The following is a 24,331-nucleotide window of genomic DNA, read 5'->3' on the forward strand; positions in this document are numbered from 1 at the left end:
ATGCGATCGTAGTAGCTGTGACCCTCACAGGACAACAGTGCTTTCAAGAGAGGTTCCTTTTTGGAATGAATGCACCCACTGGAGACTTTTTTTTCCCTTTAAGACAGGGCTTCTTTAGGGAGCCCCGACTGTCCTGGAACTCACTCTGTAGACCAGGTTGACCTCGAACTCACAGAGATCCACCTGCCTCTGCCTCCCAAGTGCTCAGATTAAAGGTGTGCGCTATTTAGGCTGGCCTACTAGTGACCTTTAAAATATAAGTAGATACCGGGCAGTGGTTACTAGTGGGCAGACCGTGAACATTCAGGTCGACTGTAGTCAGTTGTGTCTTTGGTTTCATTCCAGTTGGGTGAATTTTCTGTGTAGCCCTCGTGCTTTCGTTCCAGTCCTTCGGCCTGCCCTTCCTTAATCTGCCGTGCGCATGCCCACTGAACTCTCAGATTCCGAGCGTGGGTTGAAGTTTCATTCGAGATGAATGCCCAGCCCTGCCTCTGAAGTGTTCAGGAACCAGAGCCAAAACACACGGAGGCCCACATTCTTTGTTTCTAGATCTTTAAAATCATAAAGAAACTGGTGGCAAAGATCTGAGATGGAGATGAGGCGAGGCGGGAAGTGTGGGTTTAGACTTCTCAGGCCTCAGCTTCTCACACAAACGGCGTGGCGCATTTGGGAAGAGGTAGCCCAGACTCTCTTTACTCCCTGACCTGAGCGTGTTCCCAGCCAGGAAGAGCTGAGCGTGCAGATGATAAAGTGATATTTGTATACTGTTGGGTAGTGGCCTCTTGGATACTCTCAGGTTGGAAGGCCCTACAGTAGGGCTGAGTGTCCTAGTGCAGGCTTTTTAACGAGGGACCTAGCAGAATGTGAAAGTCAGCTAGGGGTGGTTGGACTCTGATTCCAAGGCTGTGGGACTTAATGGGGCAGGGCCCCCTCTGATTGGGCAAATTCTTTGCCCTGAGTACTTACCATCGTAGGAAGGGGTACGGTCAATGGGATACTGAGGACCTACTCCTGGGGTTCTGTTTTCTGGCCAGGTGCCTTCTGCCTAGGTTTTGGGGCGACGTACTGTGTTTGAAAGGAAGTGTCCCTTAAGAGGATTGGATTTCTACACTTCCACATTGAATCAGCAATCAAAATACGAAACTACAACGCGCGGTTTGCCAGTTCGTAAGCGTTAGGTCGCTTAAACGCACAGAGCGGACACACAGCCAAGATTTCAGCCATTAGAATTGGGATCCCTGCCGTCTTTGTACAGCTTGTAATTATTTACTCATTTTAACTTTCTAACTTATTTAAAATAGCTGTTAGTTCTCTTAGGGGCGAGAGCATCGTTTGAGTGAGGAAGGCTAGGTCCAGAGTTGTTCTTACTGAAGCTCTAGTCCTGCTTCCATTTCCGAGTGTATTCAAGGATGAGAGAGAGAGGGGCTGTGAATTGACCATTTAAGTAAATCGGCTTGCAACTCAATGTCTACAGGTTATTAAATCTAGAGGTAGGAATATAATTTTATATCACAAAAATTCATCCCATGCAGCCTTGCATAAAATATTATCTTCCTGATTGGTCTCACGTTAATATGCAATTGTAGTTTTTACAGTAATGTAGAGGAAGAAAGAACCAATTCAGGGTAAAAGGGAATACCTGATTAGTCTATTGTGTAAGAGCAATAAAAGCTAATTTACTGTTATATTACTCAATATTGAAAGCTGCAAGAAACTCTCAGTTCTTTATTCATTAATTGTGCTATATTGTAGCAGTATTAGTATCAATTATAGACGAGTTTTATGGAAGGCTTTTTAGTTGACGTCTCTGAGCTTGTATTTTGCCTCACGTAAATATCTTTGACATATTTTCTGCCTGATTGTTGAAGGGCAAATGAAGTGTTGAAGGTGGAGTGGATGAATCAGGCATTGTAGTTTCTCCATGAAAACTCTTGTGATAAACGGGCTTTGAAATGCAGGGATCTCTGTTAGGAGCAAGCGTGTGCCGGTGGAATACATAGTTTTACACTTTTACAAAGGTCTCTGATAAAAGCAGTCCTCTTACTTTGCCTTTTATGCTGGATTATGGGAGGCTTTTAATTTTTATTCTGTAGGCTTCCCACTGCCCAGAGTTCCTTAATTTTGTCCAGAGGATTAGCATTGACCTTTGCTAGAATTCACACAAGAGGTACAGGCGATATTTTAAAGATGATAATTCTAATTGAGCCCTTCAGGAGTTTCAGTGGTCCTTGTCCCCACCCATGTGGTCACAGCGTTTGCTTTTATATCTGTGGATTCTGCTTGATCTTGTGCTGTGTAGGTAGATACAGAAAATTAAATCAAACAGTGTGACGGGGGCTGGATAGATCAATATTGGAATGTCTAGCTTGTAGAAAGAGGCACCATTAGTAGTTCTCAGCTGCGTTAGTCTCCCTGCCCCTGTAACGAAGCCCCACGGACTGAGTGGCTTCAGTGCAACTCAAGGTCAGAGTCTGCAAGTCAAGGATTCAGCATTGGTGGGCTCTGTTTTCTTCCTTTCTCCTTGGCTTTTGGCTTTTAGTGACCCTTTTCCTCCTCTGCCCTGGCAGGTTTCTCTGTGCCTGGATCCCTGGGTCCTAGTATTTGTGAGATTAAGATCCCCTTTTGTTACACTATTTTACCTTTATTAACTCTTTTAAAACCTTATTTTCAATACAGTCACGGTCTGAGGCGGGCGGAGCTAGGATTTCAAGGCCTGACACAGAATGCCCTTTTAACGGTTGCCTTTCTCTCACATAATTGTCCAGATGGGAACGGTCAACGCCAGGCTGTTGACAGGACAGAAGAACAGCCGATCTCTTACTTCTTAGGTTCCGCATTCTGCCCTCCTTCTACGCTCCGTCTCGGGTACCCATATCTTCAAGAGTATTGGGAGTGACATCCTCATTTAAGGGCAGATAGCAATTTCTTTGCTTCTCTCTCGGATTCTAGATAGAAGTCCTGGCCCAGTGCCTGGTGCAGACTGGTAGTTAGTGCCCTGGTGAGGCAGGATGGGGTTCCTTGCACACCAAACTTACAAATGCCAAAGGTACAGGCTTTTTAACCTAACATTAAAAAATTAAGATCACCCAGAAAACATGCTTTGATGACAAGCCAGCTCAAATGTGCCCTAGGTTAAGAAAGCCTTACAAAGAAAATCTGACCCCATATTCCTTCCAGTGTCACAGCTGAGTACCACGTGTGGCCAGCAACTGGGAGAAGTAGCAGAGTCCCAGACATGCCAGTTTGAGAAGCAGGAGTCTTATATGCAGTGCTTCCCCGGGGACCTTTAACTTTTTTTTTTCTTTTTTACTAGCAAATGCAGTACAGACGGGGAGTTAAAGTTATAGGCGAACAAGTGCTGTCTGGACTTTTCAGGCCTCTTGACCGTGTGGATTTTGCTAGCCGTTGAACGGTAGTTCAAGTAGAAGTAGCAGCACTCTTCCCTATTGGGTTTTAGACCTGGGAACAAATCCTCCCCCATGGGGTCCACTTTGTCCATCACCAGTCTGTGCAGTTGGTGGCCCAGTGCACTGGAGCCTTGGCCGTCCTAGTCGTCCATCTGGTAGACCTGTGCTTGGACTTGTGAGTCTTGCTAAGAGAGTTCTGTACTGCTTGGGTGCACCGATTAGGGCGACTTCCAAGTTATTTGGGAAGTAGTTGGATAAACTAGGGGACTGAGTCCTCTAGTTGCAGGGGCGGGTAACGTCGACACGTTCACTTTTGTTGTTTCGTTAGCAGAACTTTGTGCTCCTAGAAAATTGCATGATGACATTTTCTGGAAACAAAAGCCTATTCTGTCCTCGGTATTCATATCAGCGCTGTAATCACGACATTGCTTTGCTCCCGGTGTCACGGCTTAGCTTGTAGGTGCCTTCCTTTATCTCAGTTTTATTGGACAGTTGGGGAGTTCAGGTGTGTGACGAGAGGGAACAATTCTGATCCCAAATTAGGAGAGTAGTACTTGTTAGTACTATTTAGATAAAAAATCCTTACCTAGAGATAAGTAATTGAATTGTTAGATATAAATGACTGCTTTTTTTTTTTAGCCTTAGTTAATTGCTTTCATTTCTGTCTGAATTTTTTTGTGCAATGTCTGAATATTTCATTTCAGTGGCAGTGGGGTTTTACTGTCAACTAAAAAGGGGATTTCGCTAATTGAACACGTTTGTTAGCTTTTGAAATGTGGTCTTTATTTGAATGAACGAGCTAAGGGTGCCCAATGGTAATTCGGTGGAATGTGACTAAGTTGAAATCAGCCATTTCAATCGGACCTTTGTGGTGTATTTGTGTCTTGATTTAGGTTGGTTGAAGACTTTCAATGACTACTTTAGAGACAAGACTCAGTATATTTTTAATAACATGGTCCTAAAGCTGAAAGAAGACTCAAGCAGGAAGTTTATATGGTCTGAGATCTCTTACCTTGCAAAATGGTGGGATATTATAGATAATCCGAAGAAGGAAGCTGTTAAAAGGTTTGTTTCAAAACTTTCTTTTTATCTTAGTAATGTTAAAGATCCATAACAAATGTGGAGTTTTGAGGTGGATTCTTAGCTTACAGCTGACAGTCTTCTTCACATCTTGCATTGTATTGGTTTTAGTTCCTCCCCGAGAAAGCGAGGCAAAGCCTTTCCACTGAAACCCTTGCCTTCATCCTCTGTCCTAGAAATGGGCTCGCTACCTACGTCAAAGGCGTGGTTATTTTAAGGGCTTTTCACAAGGGTCATTGCTTGGTTCTCTAAATATAAGCGTGCCAGTGTCTCTGCCTCTTTTCAACAATGTAAGTTTTTTCAAAACCATGGCTGACGTGTCCTGAAAAATGATTTGTTTTTATTTTCCCGCAAATGATTTTGCATATTTCTTACATAAACAACGGTGGTTAGTTTTGGGGTTTGTTTTGGTGGCGGGACCCAGTGCATCATTTTGTAGGGCTGTATCGTCTCCCGAGGATGTTATTTCTGTTTTAGTTCATGATAAACAGACCAGCTTTTGAGGTGGTCGAGTTGTTAGTCTTTTGTCCTTTGCTGTGGCTGCCGTTGCCGTTGCTTTCTCAGTCTACAGCTAAGGTAGAGTTGATTTTTATCTTCTACTTTTATTTTTAATCCCGAGTTTTTAAAGTCCTCATTTAATGATTTAAAAGTTGATACTCGGAGTGTCCGTGGGGTCTTTCTGATCGAAGTGCATTTGCTGTGAAGAGCTAGGCATTGTGAGGGACGAATCAGTTATTGTCCCCGCCTAGCTCTTGATAGAGCAGACACTGCTCTGAGCTCTGCCAGCCATAACTGGAACCCTGTGCCCTGTTCTGTGACCTAGGGTCTTGCTCTCCGGTCCAGGACACTGGCTCAGTGAGGATGCTCTGCAGACAGTGCTGGTGCCCCGCCCTTCTCAGCACTCTACTTGCCGAGCCCCGCCCTTCTCAGCACTCTACTTGCCGAGCCCTTTGCACACACACGGCGCTTCTCTGAGTTTTAATGTGCCCAGCCTTTTCTACCGACAGGAAGCGGCATCTTGAGAGCACTAAGATATTCAGTTACTTGAGCTTTCTGATGTGTTTTGAGGATTTTGATGATGTTTGTCTGAAATTACTGGAATTTTATACTATTTCAATAACTGACCGTTGCAATCTGCCTTTCTAGATTGAAAAACCTCTAATGAGCAACAATTTAATTTTCCCAAAGGGTTGTAGAAGGGATTTAAGCTTCTTCCTACCTCATCATGAAGGACCTTTGGATTTTAGTAGTTTGGCATGAACATCTAACTATAACGTGAGGAGGATTGATGACTACCATCTTCTTTGGAGATTGTCTTTCCTTGCTGGTCTTGCATGGTTAGCTAGGAGAGAGATCCAGGCTCTGAGGGCATGAGACTAAACCAAGGAGCCAGCATGGTCATGGGAGAAGCCACTCTTTTTCCATCACAAGTGCTGCCATAGCAACGGGGGTTGATAGGATCCAGTTTACACAAGCGAGTCTGCAGTCTGCAATTCCAAGGTGTTATGTAATTGAAATATTAGTACTGCTTTAGATTAATATCATATTCTCTCTCTATATATATACCAACCCCCCCCCCGACACATACGGGAGGGAGGGGGGACAGACAGAGAGGAGGAGACTGAGGTACTCGATGCACACAGCATGGAGCGGGAGTGAGAGAAGAGAGAGAACACCACACGGCATCCTGCACCCATAGGTTAGACCCGCACCTACCCTTGGGTATCCTTTGATACTCCGAACTCTTAAGATGTTACATAGAGCTGCTGCTGGCTTTATTGCCGGCTCCTCAGTGCCACGAAGTAAGATTTACAAGAGGTTTGGTTGTTTACATCTTACTCTTCGATACATAGTTTCTAAAAAAGTAACAAAGTTAGAGATTGCTTAAATTTGATGATTTTATCCCACTTGTACTTCTTTTTGTTTTCAGAATCATTTATCTGATTCTTTTCCCCTTATTTTAAAATCCAGGCTGTCTAAAACCTTTCTTTTTGTTGGGCTTTGCTTGCTCCCATACCGCCTAGAGGGAATTTCTAGTTTTCCTTTACCCCCTCTCTTCTCAGCTCTCCATCTCTCCTAATTCCTTCTCCTTGCTTGCACTGGAGCTAACTGGGCAGTCGGCCTGGCTCATAGACAGGGCGCTCCTGCCTGCTTTCCTTTTAGCCCTAGTTTAAGTAGTGTAGTGGGTTTTTTGTTTTGTTTTTCTTCTCATATTTTCTCTAAATACTGGAATACTTGGCAGATGTACTATACTGGTTTTTTTTGGGGGGGTTGTTTTATTTGTTTGTTTTGTTTCTCTCTTGGTTTTCTGACTTGAGCACGCTGGAGAATGCTTTGACCCTTGTAAGTGCTGGTTTCCCAGTTGTATTTATTTATAATTAGTGTGGAGGTCTAGTGGTCTGCGAGCATGAACTCTCCAAGTTTCAGTCTCCCGAGAGCAGTGTCGAAGCCTGTGTTGGTGCCCGAGGAGAGGGTGTTTCAGATGCATTTCCTGAGTAAGCATTTTATAACTACTGTGTGCGAGTCAGCTCTTCCACTACTCCACTTTCCCATCCTAAAAACCACTGCTGTGCACAATCGCACAGAGCAAGCACAGGGGTCACGAAAATAAATATGTCTGAGTTGCTGAGAACTCAACAGTGTACTTAATGACACGCGTAAGACCCTGGAAAAGGAGACCCAGGAGAAGGTTCAATCCGGTTCACCTACACACGATCAGCTGATGATGAGCTGCATGCATGCTACAAAATATCCGTCAGTTTATCTGGAATAATGCCAGAGTGTGGCCATGAATGTGGGTGTTGGGAGGACAAAGCTGAGCTACTATGGGACCGTGCCAGTGTTTTCTGGGAGCTGATGGGAAGTGTGCAGCAGGATGTATGAGTCTGACTTGCATCAGATGAGCTGAGAGTATTGGTCAAAGTCCGGACGTATGCATTCCTACAGGACAGGGCTCACTCAGGCCCAGTCGTCTGCCTTCAGCGTCTCAGGAACTGAATCGTACAAAGGCATCGTACGCTTTTCACTGGTGGAATCAGCAGTGCTTTGGAACAAATTTCCCCTTTTCTCACATTGACCTTTGTTTCTTTGTTTATGTGTTGTGTGTCCATGCCGGCACGCAGGGGTCAGCGGACAGCTTGTGGGAGTTGGTCCTCTCTACGCGGTACCTGGGGGTTGAACTTAGGTCATTGTGTTTGATGGTAAACACTTTTACCCACTGAACCATCTCTTTGGCCCAAACTCGTTTGTAAAGCAGGTATTCGTGGCAGAGCTGACAACATTCTAGCTGCTCTTTCCTTACCAGATTCTGTCTCCCCCTTTTCTTCCTGATCCTTTGCTCATTCCTTTGTTTATCCATCTATCCGTCCATCCATCCATCCACCCACCCACCCATCCACCCACCCATCCACCCACCCACCCACCCACCCATCCACCCACCCATCCACCCATCCACCCACCCACCCATCCACCCACCCACCCATCCATCCACCCATCCACCCACCCATCCACCCACCCACCCACCCATCCATCCACCCACCCTCCCACCCATCCACCCACCCACCCATCCACCCACCCACCCATCCATCCATCCATCCGCTCGTCCGCCCGCCTGCCCACCACCCATCTGTCCGTCCGTCCACCCATCCCGGTGTTGACTCTTCTTCATCACAACCATCTCTTCCAGCATTGAAGGGTTGGCTCTCCGCTTAATGACTATATTGCTTTCTCCACCGCTTTGTCTTTGCCCTTTACTCTAGGGCCAGCCTATTGGCAATGGAAAGTAGGCACAGGCTGAGTATGGCGGCCAGGCTGCCTGGGCTCAGATCCTGACAAGTTCCATTATTTTGGAGCAGATTATTTATCGTTTCTGTACTGCTGTGTATCTGTCAAGTGGAGTCGACACTGGGGCCCACTCTGTCGGAGTTTTATGAGGATCGAATTAATAGAAATGCAATGCATACTTAACACATTTCATTGATTATTTTTGCACTGTCTCGAGTCAAAACCAGGGTCTCTTCAATAACACAACACACACACAGACACACACATGCACATGCACACACACATGCACACACACATGCACACACACATACACACAGACACACACATGCACACACATGCACGCACACACATACACACACATGCACACACATGCACACACATGCACACTCACATACACACAGACACACACATGCACACACATATGCACACACACAGACACACACATGCACACACACATGCACACACACATGCACACACACATACACACACACACACACGCACACACCCCTAGCCTGACAGAGGTTGTTAAAGAATTGCTAATAAATATCAGAGGCTCTGGTTTTTATAACTTTTTATTTTTCACTTGGAATATTTTTCTTGGACACTTTCTGTGAGTTTTTGTCCTGAAGTCATCTTGAATGTCTTCATCTTAGGAAGCTAATTATAAATCCATGTTTCTGCTCCGTCTTTAAAAAGCCTGCTTATATAATGCTTCATTGAAGATGCTTTTTTCTTACCCCATGCTCAGAAGCTTTTCAGTATTCAAGAACATGAAACTCTTTAAGTTTTCATCCAGCGACTACCAATGCAGGGTGGAACTTTTTCTTCCTTGTCATCGGCACTCCCACCTCTTCCACACACCGTTCTACCGTCCTCAGCTGGGGAGGAGTGCTTTTGTCTCTTTTGTCTTAGAGCCCCACTCTCTGATTCTTGGGTCTTGCCCCTGCTGCTGTTCCTCCTCTTCTTCCCTATCCTCCCCCTTCTCCTCCTCCTGCACCTGCATTTCACTGTTGATTTTCTCACTGTATTTTATTGCATCTTTGGAATTCTCGCTCAAGGGTGCACCCCTCGTCGCCCCTTCTCCACTGAGCCCACTTCTTCCAATGCTGTGCCTCAACTCTTAACTGTGTCTGACTGCCCTTAAGGCCAAGTATTTATGCTCATTCTTGAGTGCGAACAGGTTTATCCTTCCCTGGGAGTTGTCCACGAATACGGTCTAAAGTGCTTAACAGCCCTTGCTTCTCCGCCCAAACGTTGCCAGTTTCCTTGCAGCATTTATCACATGACTTCATCTGTTTGTTTTGGGAAATGGCCTCACCGGCAGAAAGGTCCCATTCACCACCATTCTGCCCTTCCCAGACAGGTAAGCAGACTCAGTCACTCAGCATATTAATTTACAGGACTTTGAATCTTGAATGAGATGAGGGTTGACAGTGGAGGGAGAGGGGAGCCGACAGGCGAAGTCTATACTCCCCAGTCCTGTGGTGTGGTCCTGTGTGTGGACCATGCATCCTGACCTCATTTTCCTCCTGCCCATCATGGAGCCTGGGCATTCTGCCTTGTCTTTGATTGCGTGTGCCCCAGAATCTTCCCCCAATGCATTTTCTGCTCTGAGGAAGCTAGGTGATAGTCCTCCTCTGCTCCTTTGCTGGGAAAAGTAATCCTTGAAGAGTTTCTGAGATTCGGCAGTCTAGTAGGCAAGTCTGAGGAATCGGGAGTTGGGAACTGGGGCTGCTGGTAAGAAGTCCTGGAGAAGAAATGCCCATAGCTGCTGTTTTTCTCTTTCCTTTGGTGAAGCTGTAGAGCCCTGAGTCTGCATGTCACCTGTAAGCTGGGTAGGAGACATGGGCCGTGCGCACCATCGGTGACTTGGAGCCTGGTGATGATGGGAGATAGGAGGGTGGTGTACGTGCTGCCTCCTGTGTTGGGCAAAGCAAGGGCTGGCTTGGATTCCACATGGCTGGGCAGGTACTGCAGGAAGCGAAGCTAGAACCCTAGACAATAGACCTTCAGGAATTAAGATTTCCCGAACTAGTAGAGGAGAGGACTGAATCCTCTGGGCTGATGAGGAGCCGTCCTTCTGGGAGGGACTTTACATAAGTCTAACAACTTCCTCACAAATCAATGAACACAGCCTATCCTGCGGCCTTGGCTCATCTCTTCTTGACCTGTAACAGTGCTAACGCTGGGGAGATACAGGCTTCTCTCTCTGGTTCGGGACAAACTGTAAATACATCTATCCCTTTTACTAATTATTATTTGCTAACTCTTGAAACACAGGGAAATGAAGGTAGGAGGCTCATGGATTGGAGCTGCTAACAGCAGCGTGCATGGGGAGAAAATTCTGGAAAAAAATGAGGTTGTGGTTAGTGTCCAGCATTCAGCTTTCTTGTAGTCCTTGGTTCACAGAAGAGAAGCTGTGCCAAAGACTCTGAGAATCGAGTTCGTGGCGGAGGACTCTCTGGTTTTCCGGAAAGTCAACCGTGGGCTCAGAGTTGATGTTATTTTATATTTCCCCACTTGGGGAGAAATGATGGCCCCTTCTTGGTTCATCCCCGGCACACTTTCTTCCCTGTGTTTTTTCTTTGCTGTTGTCCACTTTACATAGGCAGAGCCATATAAAACTAATCATATCTGACCGGCTTTGATATGTGCAAAAGTGCCACTTCAGTATGATTCAACTCAGTACTTAAAACAGGGGCACTCATTCTGTCATCTCTCAAACTCTTTGGAGCCTGCTTCTTTGGCATCGGGAAGCAAAGGGCTCAATGGGGAAATGGCGCCATTTTGCTTGAGCAAAATAAATAAATAAATAAATAAATAAATAAATAAATAAATAATCATAAAACCATTTCAGAAAATCGAGTTTTAGTCTTACTTAAGTTTGTTGAAATTTTCTTTTAGTTATAAATACTCACCTGTACTCCCTTATGCCACTGACTGTAGATCTAGTTCAGTGTTTGTCAGCCTTACTGACACTGTGTCCCTTTCGCACAGTTCCTTGATACAGTTGTGGTGACCCCCAACCATGAAATTATTTTCACTGCTACTTCATAACTGTAATTTTAATACTTTTATGAAGCATAAATGTATCCGCTTTCCGATGGTCGTAGGGAACTGCTGTGAAGGAGTCCAATTGCCCCTCCCCCAAGGGGTCCAACCCACAGGTTGAGAACCACTGATCTAGGGCAGTGACATTTGCTTTCTTCCTTGAACTGAGAGTCCACAGTGCCTCATCAATGGGCCACGTCTGTGTGTTTTGCAGCACGCTCAATAGAACCTTAGATTTTTGTTCCCCTTATTTAGAATTCTTACCTAGTGCTAAGCTGGGACTCCTGTTGTGATGTCTGCACCATGTGTTTGCCTCCTTGGGAAGGTGAGCTACAGAGCGGACATCTCAACCTAAACGTGCACGTTGGGTGCAGCGTGGCAGCCTGTGGATCCCACCGGAGTCCACTGAAGCCTTCCTTGTCCCTGGAAGAACAGAGATCGATGGGGGCTCAACTGAAGCAGCAGAAGTGTCATGTGATCTGCCAGTGACAACTCGTGTTCTGTCCTCCACAGTGAGGTAGCATTCAGCATCGTGAGCCTTTAAAAATGGAACTCGGGTTAACTAAAGGAGGGATCCGATCCGTGCAGAGGACGCAGGGCTTTCTGTTGCCTTTTGTAATTCAAAACAACTTAATCAATTGTAGTCTCCAGGCCCTCTCATCCTGAGGATTTAAAAGAAACTCGCTTCCTTTAAGCCGGCAGCACGACTTCTGTCTACACTTGTCTTGTTTACCTTTCTGGCTTTGCGTGTGGGTAGTTTTGGATGTCTGTGGTGAAACACTGCACAGTGTTTCTGATCCTCTGGATTGTGAAGTGACTGACTGATGTTTGACTTGGTCCAGTGTTACCCCTTAGCTTTTCCTTTGGCTGGCTTAGCTCTGCCCTGGGCCTGAGACCATGGGATGGCCTCTATGCTGCACCTGCCTCTGCCGTCAGGACCAATGTTTGGTGCAGAAACCTGATGACTGGAACGTCGTGTTACTCATGTCTTGACCAGCCACAGTGTTGGTTTTTGGGTTTGTTTTTTTTTTTTTTTGTTCTGTTTTTATTTTTATTATTTTTTGGTATGAAATACGTGTTTCGTGTTTGTTGCACGTCAGTCAGTGTAGACCGTATTTTTATCATATTTGTGTGCTTTAGCAGTTTCCCGAGAAGGCACGGGCTTTTCATCTGATATTCTAGGCACCCTGTCACATTTTCTTCAGTTTCGGAGTTAGGTAAAAATCTCACTGAGCTCAGAAACATTTGCTGCTACTTGCTTAAATCCTAAGACTTAACTCGGGCACACTTTGGGTTTTCCCAGAAAAACGGACCATTAATGTTCTTACACTGCCTCATTATTATGCATTTATACTGGTTGGGTTTTATGGTGTTGAAGTAAAGGCTGCTGTAAAATTTACAGAGAGTGTGAAGTTAGTGTGTCTTGTGAAGTTTGAAGTCGGTTGCAGATGTAGATGTTGTGTGGAGCCTGCAGGGTTTCCTTACAGTGAGTGCAGCTCTGAAGTGACCGCTTCCCCACCTGTGAGGTGACACTCAGTTTGGGATGCCCAGTCACTGTTATTTGTTTTTTGTTTTTTGTTTTTTGTTTTTTGTTTTTTCCAAGACAGTCTCTGTGTTAGCCCCTGGGACTATCTATGAGATGAGGCTGGCCTTGAACTCATAGAGATCTGCCCACCCCTGCTTCCAGGATGCTGTTACCCAGCACTGGAGGTCCTTCTGAGTCTAAGGCCCAGTCTTGACTTCCTCCATCTTCCATGGTTAACGATTTGCCAGGGTCCAAAGCCTGTTGAGCCTGTGCTGTGTGCCAGGCATGTTCAAGCCTCCGCAGACCTCTGGCTTTGCTACCTGAGGCTTTTGGTTAGTGGGCATGGAAGAGGGCCAGAATAGGGATGCTTTCCTATAACTCAGTACCGTGCCCAGTTAGGCCCAGATCCCTGTCGGTTCTCAGGCGTCTGCCTTTGTCTCTGGTTGCCTCCCACCTTTCATTTCTCCCTTAGCGTGCCTCGGTAGTGTTCAGGCTGGCATGGCCCCAGACTCCTGGCATACTTACCCGCTGATGTCTTCATACACATGCGTTTTTATGCATCTTTCCCATGACCTCACCTCAGAAGCCTTCCCCTGCTTACTGTGTTCTTCACTTGACAAATATTTACTGTGCTAAGATCCAGGGTAAGCCCTCAGTGAACAAGAGGGCACAGCTAAGCTCACCACTGCAGAAAAGTGTTGTTTCCAGTGAGCTTTGAAAGCATGTAGTATTCGGGATGAAGTCTGAGGGTGACTAAAACCACAGTCAAGAAGAGGATGTGAGAGGAAGGGGAAGACACCGAAGATTCTGAGGAGAAAACTGTGATTGGTGAGAAGGTAGCACCTCAGACACCTGAGGAGATTGTCTAGGCAGTGGATATGAGAGGCCAGCAGAAGTTACCATTCTGGGCTGTTCATTTAGAGGCGGATAGCAGCAAAGATTGGGAAGAAGGTGCAATAGCTGGAACATGGCACACCTTGCTGTTGGAACTTACAGGGGGTGACTTCCGAAGAGTTTTCCAAGTGATCACATGTGTTGTGTGTGAGGAGTTGATCTAGAAATTGACCTGAGAGAGATGAAGCCATATTCAAGAACAGACTCGTGCACGCACATGGCAGACTGAAAATGGTTCAGGTGTCTGCCAACAAGATGGTATACTAACACACCAATAGCACTCTCCTTGGCAAGAAAAGATGAATTAGTGCAACACACCTCCATTTTGTTTTGCCAGACAGAGTTTCTCTGGGTAGCGCTGGCTTTCCTAGAGCTCGATTCATAACCCAGGCGTCAGACTCAGAGATCTGCCTGCCTCTGGCTCCTGAGTGGAGAGATTAAAGGCATGGGCTACCACTACCCAGCCTTGAGTGAGATACATTTCCTGAAGAACTTTTAGAGAATCTTTTATAAAAGTGACTTAGCTTGATGTCTGCCCGCTGCCCTGTAGTTTGTTTTTCGTCCCTCGCTAATACAGCGTGTATAATTTACCATCGGTGTTAATATCGTCTGACTTAGCTGACGGAGTTCTTGTCCTTCTGAAACTTATGTCCCAGGGAGAGAAAGGCAGTGGAGATGGAGGTGTCTGATTGGTTTCAGTTGTGGATGTTATGAAAGAGGGTTTTAGGTTTCAGGAGAGGTGATAGCTTGGTTGAGGTTTGCGTAGGACATGATGATTGGCAGTTTGTCTGTTAGAGCCAGTGTTAAGCCAGTGTTAGAAGGGAGGGCGCTTTAGGTTGGTAAGGTATTGACGACAGGTTGAGGGGAGGGAGGGGACAAATCCAAATGAAAGGAGTAGCAGAGACGGCTCAGTTGTTTTTCTCATACTCTCTCTTTGAAGATTGTCATCCAGAATGTTAGAGAATGTAAAGACCCCAGATTAGCCTATGGAAGGGTTTAAACAAGTCCTCCTTCTGCTCTCCCACTGGATACTGCACACAGAAGGTGCGTGCATCAGGCGATCTGGTCCCCAGGTGTCTCGGGCATGAATTGATTCTGCGGGAGACACTACGTAACTAATTTTGTATTTAGGAATGGGATCCAGTGTGTCATCTCACAGCATCTCCTATTTCCCACAATGCACGGTTACAAATTCATCTCACTTTCTCATGTGAAATTAATCTGCGATCCTTTGAAGCTTGATAAATGGCGCATTGTTTGCCACCAAGTTGTCTGTGACAATTTCCCCATTAGGGAGAAAGGCTCTTTGAGTATATCCTTCTGTGTGTGACCAAATTCCAAATGTCTGGTGACTCTACGTGGAGGAAGACGTGACACTCGCTAAAAATGATTCACAGCTCCTTGAGCACGGCAGTAAATCCTGAAGTGCAAAATCTGTGTCTTGGGCAAAATGAGCAGTGACAGATACTCTTGGCTAATTCCTGATCAGTTACTTCTCTAAGCGCTCTGTACCCAATCCCCCAGCACTGAAGTAGACACGTGGTTAAAGTCTTCTAGCAGGCGGCTAGCCACCATTATAGAGAGTGACGTGCGAGCCTTGGCGAGTTGGTCTTCAACTTAGCCACTCGAGCGTGGGCTCTTGACTTCGCTCCGTGTGTACCCCCCCCTTCCCCTGTTTGCACGCTCCTCGCATGTCTGTGACCTAAGATTATGATGTCGTGTACATTGAAAAGTTTCCCAGGAAGCTGAGAGCCTTCTAGTAGAGACTAAGGAACTGGCTTCACAGGACAGACATGTGTCTAACTTTCACGTGATGGCAAGCAGCAGGGATTTTGCGTGTGACACCTCTTGTACATCCGCACCGTTTTCTTCTTGTTGATCGTGGTGAGTGGGTGAATGATCTCACGGCCGGTTCTTCTGTCCACGCCAGTAAGCGTTTCTGTCAATCCGAACCTTCCTGCCTGTGAGACATTTGGCTTTATAATCTGTTATAGTTTCTTGTATTTTTTGTCTTCCTTTTCCTGTGGATGATTCAAACGGTCACATGGCAGGGAGACAGACACAGCCATAGATTAGGTGAACTTGCTGACCTGGCCATTTCTGTCCCTCGCATAGGACTCAAGCTGTGGCTGCATCTTTAAGATTCGTGCTGTTTTCTCCCACTTAGTGTTCTGTCTTGTCTGGTTGGATAAACCATGCTAAGATAACATTGTGCTTTTTTGGTGGTGGTGGTTTCTGCCGTGCTCTTCTGGTTTGGGCCTGCTCATGCAGGTTTTCTTAGAAGCCTACTGCTCTATGGGGGAAAGGCACACATTTTATAGAAATGCCTTGGTTTCTATGCCATGATCTTGGCTTTTGCATGTGATTTTCTCTCTGTTCTCTCTGATGCCTACAGGGATGCCAGTGTTTGAACCACCCGCCTCTCAACTGTGTAGTTGGATCCGATTTTGTGTCTCTTCTTATCGTGACTTTAATCTTTTTATGATTATGAGGGCCAGTTTTGCTTATCAGCCACACTTCCTCTCTTCCTACCTGACCCGTGGCTGTCCTTTTGACTTTCTTTTTAAAGATTTCCTGTCAAGCACCATTTCCTTCTAGTCTGTGAGACGGAGGCACCTCCTTCTCCCCCTTGGAAGCCCAGCTGTCACTGACTAGCCCAGACCGAACTGTGCTCATTACTGGAAAGCGGCGTCTCCCTCCTCACTCCCAGTGTTCATTAATATCTCTCTATTAAACATGTAGACTTGGGAACTCCAAGCCGTCCTTGCACTCTCACCAGTATGCTTCTCGTCCTACTCTCCAATCACAGTCAGATTTCCCAGAGCTACGTTTTTACCAACCCTCTCTGCCCCTCTTTCGTGTTTTCTACCACTGTCAACATAATTGGAACTCCATTCTAAACGACCTTATCATCACTGATTTATATGTGAGCCTGACCTAATTCAATCTACACATTAATTACTAATATTAAACGGACGGTCTCCTAGCAGGCTACTCGGTGCTGGGCATGTAGCGGCACATGCTAATCCCTGCTCTCTTGGAGACTGCATTCTGTTGGTGGGTAGGAGGGAGAGGCAGATAGAGTAAACAGGCACTTTTAGCTTTCGATAAAGGCTGTGAGGTATAGCGAGGGGGTAGGTAGGACTGCTAAATTGCTTGGGGACTCGAGGAGACTTCTCCGATAAATTATATTTGAGTTGAGACACCAAGGCAGCTGGAACCATCCAGGTTGACGAAGAGAAGCAATATGAAATTGCTTGGTAACATTTAGTGAGAAAGAGGCTTAGTCCTTAGAGTAACCGTTGTGCACAGATAAGAACCCAGATGTTGCATCAGAGGGGCATCCATGGCTTCCCAAGGCAGGGGATTTGCTAATAGCACATGCAGCTGGAGAGACTCTTGCTGTGCGTAACGTGCACTGCTTTCTCCACTCGATTCTTCTTGGGCGTCATTCAGGCCTTTAGGAGAGGACGGTTTCTTTTTTTGGTTGTTTTTAGTTTTGCTTTTGTTTTCTTTGTCAAAATAAAACTGATATTGAAAAAGGAAAAACTGTCTCTGGGATTACTATTTTTTCTTCTATTTCACTTTAGTTTTTACTAACTTGTAGGTTCTGTCTAGTCGAGCCCAGCAAATAACTTGTTTTTAAGCAATTATATCCGGACATTTCCAAAATCTGTGCTGATTAGGGTAGTGAGTCAATGAATCCGATAGCATGTGCACGTTCGAGGGGTAGGGTTACAGTCTGCACGCCAGCCCTCGCTTACACTCAGGTGCCAACCTCTCCTTTTGAGGACAGCGGTCAGATCCTCATGGCCTCTGGAGTGTGGCAAAGCTAGACATAAGGGCCAGCACAGAACAAGTAACTAAAAAAAAAAGCCTATTGTCCCAGAGAGAGGAGGGTTCTGTAATCATGAACTTGGTGGGCTTCTTAAATAAATGCAGTGTTTAGAAATTCCAGCTCTTCCTGGTCATGTATTGATGAAAGCTTTCTGGCTCTCAGAATTTCTACATCTCACAAACTGACATTCTTTGATACTAGAGATAAAGTCTTCGCCTTTTCTCCTTCTTCAGAGACTTACAAGTTTCTGGTAGTTCATAATTTTCTTCTCTTCTTGGATTAAGTCATGCTAATTATCAAGAATTAGTACTCATTGTCTTGTATGATGTTACTGTGAAGGAACACTCAACAGACTAGTAACAGTAACAACACGGCTCTTCAACCAATCATAAAAATGCACAGAGCCCACAATTTAGTAAACTGGAAGCACGGTTATGGAGCAGTGTGTTTAATTACCTTAACTGTCCCAGGGACAGAGGTAAATGCCACCTTTTGATACGGTACATTGGAACAGATACCGTCCTTAAAATGGCAGCCCTTCAGCCAGCACCAAGCACAGGGCCCGAGTAATTCAGCGCTCTGTGAGGTTCAGAAATAAACCATGCGACTCCTGCCGTGGTGAGGAGTCTTTGTGTTACGCCTGTGTGGAAAAGTGTTCTAGGCAAAGAAGGGTTGCCCAAGATCCTTAACTATGGGGACTTCATCTCCAGGGCCTGGAGTTGAAACTCAATTACTTGTTTAAGAAAATTTCCCCCTCCCTCACGTCACTACTTGTAAAGATTGATCTTAGATAATTACGTATTTTAATTTCTTCTGTGAACTTGGTTATCTTAACTGTATTCGTTTCTTCCCTAGTTTACTACAGAATGGTCAGCTTGAGATTGTGACCGGTGGCTGGGTGATGGCCGATGAAGCCACTACACATTATTTTGCCTTAATTGACCAACTGATTGAAGGGCATCAATGGCTGGAAAAAAATCTAGGTAGGTATCGATGTCTGTCCCTCCCCTTCCCCTTCCCTTGGACTGTTTTGGGAAGTTACACTTAGGGGATCTGAACTAATTTTCTTAATAATTATTGACTAATTTACCCTTCATTAATTGTGTTTATTAGGTCTCAATCATATAGACGTATGATAGTTTCATTGACTATTATCAACCTTGCTTTGCATCTTATTTGATGACTTCCATTTGTTTAAAGTTTCTTATTTTAATGATATATTAGCTAAGGCTTGTTCATAAGAGTCAAGGCCCTCCTAGTAGCTTAATTCAGATTGAGGGTGGGAAGGAGAAAACCAGAAGGCATTTGTGTATTATGTCGTGGAGGATTCTGGAGGTGGAGGAGTTAGGGTAGCTTGGGGTATGGTTCCTTCCGGGGGATGGAACTTACATGATTGAGATTGTTTCCTCGGGCTCGCCTTGCTTGTGTGTTGGTCTGTACTGTTTTTCCTAGGCAGTGTGTAAGAAAGATGGACGGCCCTGTGCAGCAGAAACAGCCCCCCCCCCCCAACTCCAATTTAGCAACCAGGATGAGATTTTGTTTTTGTTTTGGTTTGTTTGTTTGTTTGTTTGTTTGTTTTTTAAATACTTTATCTGATTGGCCTAACAGCCAGGAGCTTAATGCTGAGGTACAGGACCTGTTTTCCCAGGGCAGTGAGCGAATCACCCCTGAACTGTGATGGCAGGTCCCCTTGTGTGACTAGACCCATGGAGGAGGATGTTGGGCTGACAGCATCGATATCCTGTACAACTCATCAAAACTCACCTAGAACTGACCGGTGTCTTCTCCATGTCTGCCACAAGACATGAACCTCCTCACAAATATTCGTACCTTAATACAGCTTTTGGGGCTGGGGATTTAGCTCAGTGGTAGAGCGCTTGCCTAGGAAGCGCAAGGCCCTGGGTTCGGTCCCCAGCTCCGAAAAAAAGAACCAAAAAAAAATACAGCTTTTATGCTTTTCTTTAGATAAGCGTCTGTGATTTTATTGAAGTTATTTCTGGGTAATTTTTATTTTTTTCTCTGTTAGGAATCAAAGTCTCTCCATATTACAATTATCCCTTTCCTTTTTATTTTAACACAATTTTAAATCTACTGTGAAGTAATCCTAGAAAACTTCCACTCATGCCTAACGTTACGACACATCACTAACATTTTGACACACACACTAACAGTTTGACACACTCACTAACATGATACACCCTCTAACATTTTGACACACCCTCTAACATTTGGACACACCCACTAACATTTGGACACACCCACTAACATTTGGACACACCCACAAACATTTGGACACACACACTAACATTTTGACACACACACTAACAATTTGACACACTCACTAACATGATACACCCTCTAACATTTTGACACACCCTCTAACATTTGGACACACCCACTATCATTTGGACACACCCACTAACGTTTGGACACACCACTATCTTTATGACTTATCTTCAGTCTTTTTCCTCTCCTCATACCACTGTTGTGGTGGTGACTGCTTTTGGAAACTGGAGACCACATTGCAGATATCGCATCTGTGGAATGCATTGCTACAGCTGTGCTGGGATTCTAACCTCAAAAGCCTTACTTGTGAGTCTGCCCTTGGCTCTTACTGCACTCTTGGAGTCTTTAAATTCGAGCGGCCTACTACTTTTACAAGCGTATCGTGTGCTCCCTCCAAGAATCCGGCACCCTTAGCGTGCATGTGCTTGTGTGAGCAGTGCCCACTGGAAGTCCTGGGCACTGAATGTGTGATGAGTTTCTCAGTTGATAGCATGTTACACGTATTCTTCAGAAATTTAGCTAGAAGGATTACATGTGCATATGGGGCAGACTCTTCTGGATGTGGTCCACATTTTCTTTATCTTTGGTACCTTAATTTATCCTAAGGTCATAGCTGTGTGACAGTATTCTGAAGTTCATGGTGTGTGTGTGTGTGTGTGTGTGTGAGTGTGTGTGTGTGTGTGTGTGTGTGTGTGTGTGAGAGAGAGAGAGAGAGAGAGAGAGAGAGAGAGAGAGAGAGAGAGAGAGAGAAAATAGGATCCATTTCCCTGCTGCATACAAGAAACATACCTCGATGTCAAGGATAGACATTAGGTCAGGGTAAAGGATTAGATAAAGATGACCCAAGAAAATGGACGTAAGCAGCAAGCTGGTGTAGCCATTTTAATATCTAACAAAATGGACTTCAAGCCAAAGTTAATCAAAAGAGACCGAGAAAGGACAGTTCATACTGATCAAAGGAAGTCCATCGAGATGACATTTCAATTCTTTTTCTTTCATGTGTTATGTGCATGTATTATGTATTTTAAACTTTTCATTGATTATTTTTGAGTTTAACATCATGGATCCCAATCCCACTCTTCTCCCATCCCCTCATATCTACTTTTTATCATTGCAAACTCCCCCGCTAAAACACACACACACACACACACACACACACACACACACACACACACACACCCTACCACCACCACCACCACATCACCACCACCAACAACAAAAACCAATGCATAGGTTCCATCTCATGGTGGAAGCTGGACTATGTCACACTGTGTCACACAGTGTATCCTCTGTCCACACATATTCTCTTGCAAATGTTCACAGCAGTGAGCCATGGGTCTGGCTTGAGATCTCTGGCTGCTGTGAAGCCTTCAGTACTGAATCCTCTCAGGACTCCTCCCAGTTATCCTGCTGTTGCCCTGTGTCATGGAGGTCCTGCAGCTTTGCATCAGCAGGACTGGTCCCTTCACATGCCCCAACTGTTTGCAAATATATAGATTGGGGGTGGGCCAATTCTGAGCCCACAGTCTGAGCCTCGGTGGGAGCTGAGCTGGGCAGCCTCCGGGCTCTTCCTTATCAGCACCACCAGGGCGAGCTTCCAGCACTGCTCCAGCTAGGTCATTCCTAGCTGTCCTGGGCCGCTTTCCTGCTCTCAGCTCTTGGGGCCAGCTGGCCTGCACCCACGCCTCCAGAGCCAGCTCCACTGTGCTGCCTAGACATGTGCAGGACCCACTCTCCCAAGTCCTGCAGTCATCTGCAGCAGGGCCACTCATCTGTTCTCAGGACTCCAGGGCCAGTTTTCCTGACTGCTGAAGTGGTGAGGGACGGAGCGGGGGAGGGCATCACGGCTGCAGCATCTTCACCACCTCACAGCAGAGTGGCAGGGCCAGTTCTGCCTTGATTCGTCCTTAGGGCTGGCTCACCCACTCCCCTTAGACCTGGGCTAGCACTACTGTACTATGCAAGGGCCTGTTCTCCTGTCTGCCATAGGTGGTTTGGGATACTGGGAGGGGATGACACAGGTTCATAAGCTTTAACGAGTCAGCAAACCAGGGCGATTGTATGGGGATGGGGGAAACTTACCAATCTATACAGCCTGGCCCACTTCCTTAAATATTGAAGTATGTCCTAAGCTAAGAGATTTGCTGTGTACAAACATGACTTTCGGGTTTTTCTTAACATTTAGCTTTGTTGAGGTATAACTTACACATAGTGCAATGCATAAATAGATCTTGAGAGACTGGGGAGTACTCATGGGGGTGCACACCCATTTCATTCTCACACAGAGACTCCCCTCCCTCCTCTCCACTGTCCAGCACATGCTCCCTGTCACTGTTCCTGTCGAGGGGTTTTGCTTTCCAGGAACTCACACACGGACTCAGCAGCTTGTGTCTCACAACCAGACGGAGGCAGATTCATGTACAATAAAGTGCACTCCCCTCAAGTCTGATGTGCCTCTGTCCCAGGTTCCCTCTGTCCCTTTTGGTAAATAATCCCTGCCTTCATGGCTCTGGGGATTGGTTCTAGAGTCCCCCACCGATACCTGGCGATGCAAGGTGCCTTCAGCAAAATGGCTCAGTGTGGACGTAAAACTAGATGCGGCTCAGCTGGAGGCCCAGCGCTCGACTCCCAGCATCACATACACCGTTCATGGTGGTGCACGCCCCTAGTCCCAGCACTCAGGAGGTGGACGCAGGGGGTTTGGGAGTTTGAGGTCATCCTTGTCTAACTAGTAGATTCCAGGCTAGCCTGGGATACACGAAACCCTGTTGGCTCATGACGGCTTCTAACTCCGGTTCCACAGGATCTGCTGCCCTCTTCCCGGCCCCTCGGACACTTAGTGCAACTTGTGCACATACTGTTACAGGCGGGCAAAAACTCAGATACACAAAATAAAAATTAAAAATGCAGGAGGAATGTCTGGAATACGTTGGCTAAACAAGAAGCATCCCCATGTTAACCACGGCAAATCCCGATTAATGCACACTCACGAGCTGTGTGTACGTTTGTGGAAATCCTCAGTTCCCCTCAGAGACATTTTTGCAGCCTTTATTGGGAAAGTTTTGCTTTGTTGTTGAATTTGGTTCTAGATACTTTTTTTTTGCCATTATAAATGGGATTTATTTTCTTGATTTCGGTTAGGAGTAGTTACTGGTAGTGCGTGTAGCTACGAGTATTAGATCTTATATCTTTCCACTACCAGAAAGTTTTTGACATAGGTTCAGGTGTGTGTCACTAACTCACTTCTGTTCATGGCTGGGTAGTGTTGGATTTTTAGACAAGATTCCTGTTGGCTTTCCATGGTGAGCCTCTAGGTGTTCGCTGCAGCTATGTGACATGGGCGTTCATGCAGTTCTGTCCAGCTGGATCTTGGCGCGTGCTTCATTGTCATTGATAAATCCTGAGAAGAGACTTGTTGTAGGAGTGAGGAGTCTTTTCAAAGTGCGTTTGCTATCGTACATTCAACCAGCAGCGAATTCGTCCCGTACTTTTGCCAGTATTTCTTTTGCCAGTCTTTGCAGGTAACAATTTCAGGAGAGATGAGGGATTCATTGTTTCCCCTGAGTCTCTTTCTCAGTCGAGGACGAGGAGTGAGTCTGGTGCTCATTGCCCATGGTTTCGCCTGTTTTGATGTTTTCAAGTCTTTCACCCTGGTCCTTCAGTTGGACTGTTCCCCTTCTGTGTGAGAACCTGAGCGGTTGCTCATGTGTGTGCTACATGGAGATTTTCTATCATCTTTTGATTGTTCATTTGTTGTTTAAGATTTTATTACTCTCTCTGTCCCTGTCTGAGTCTCTCTTTCTCCCCGTGTGTGTGTGCGTGTGTGTGTGTGTGTGTGTGTGTGTGCGTGTGCGTGTGTGTGTGCGCGCGCGTGTGTGCGTGTGTGTGCGTGTGTGTGCGTGCGCTCGCACATGCGCGTATGTGTGTGTGTGGGTGTGTATGTGTATGTATGAGTGCATGTATGTGTGGTGTATGAGTGAGTACACAGATGTCTGTATGTACCTGGTGGGTGTATGGTAGTCAGGAGATGACTTGCAGGAGTTAGCTCTCTCCTCCACCCTGATGTCTGAGGCTGAATTCCTGACGTTGGGTTAGCATAGGAGTGCTGTACCCACTGAGCCATCTGGCTAGACCATGCTCTTTTACCTTTAATGATACCCACCATAGTTTTCTCCTTCTGTCGCTGTGATAAAATACCCTGACAATGCATCTGAAAGGAGAAAGAGTTTATTTTCGCTCATGATTGAGAGTTACCACCCATCAGGATGAGGACACTTGAAGGAGGTGCTTGAAGCAGCTTCTCCCTTCAAGTCTACCACAAAGAGCAGTGAAGGCAAGTTAGAGCTCAGCTTGCTTTCCCACACACATAGCCTAGTCTGTACCCTGCAAGTAAGAGGTGTCTTCAGGGGCTAGAGAGATGGCTCAGTGGTTAAGAGCACTGACTGCTCTTCCAAAGGTCCTGAGTTC

At 45.8% G+C, this 24,331-nt stretch overlaps 1 protein-coding gene across 3 annotated transcripts in view; it reads left to right on the forward strand.

Annotated features, from left to right (window-relative positions):
- The window catches only part of Man2a1 (mannosidase, alpha, class 2A, member 1), a 155,546-nt gene that overhangs the window by 30,005 nt on the left and 101,210 nt on the right, over positions 1 to 24,331 (forward strand). For 2 of the 3 annotated variants that reach the window (NM_012979.2, XM_087564777.1), the window contains 2 exon segments: positions 4,301 to 4,472; positions 18,434 to 18,561. In NM_012979.2, the coding sequence (NP_037111.2) occupies positions 4,301 to 4,472; positions 18,434 to 18,561 (300 nt within the window). 3 annotated transcript variants of the gene reach the window in all.

The sequence above is a fragment of the Rattus norvegicus genome, chromosome 9 (genome assembly GCF_021556685.1).
Source record: "Rattus norvegicus strain SHRSP/BbbUtx chromosome 9, alternate assembly SHRSP_T2T, whole genome shotgun sequence".
Classification (NCBI taxonomy): Eukaryota; Metazoa; Chordata; class Mammalia; order Rodentia; family Muridae; genus Rattus; species Rattus norvegicus.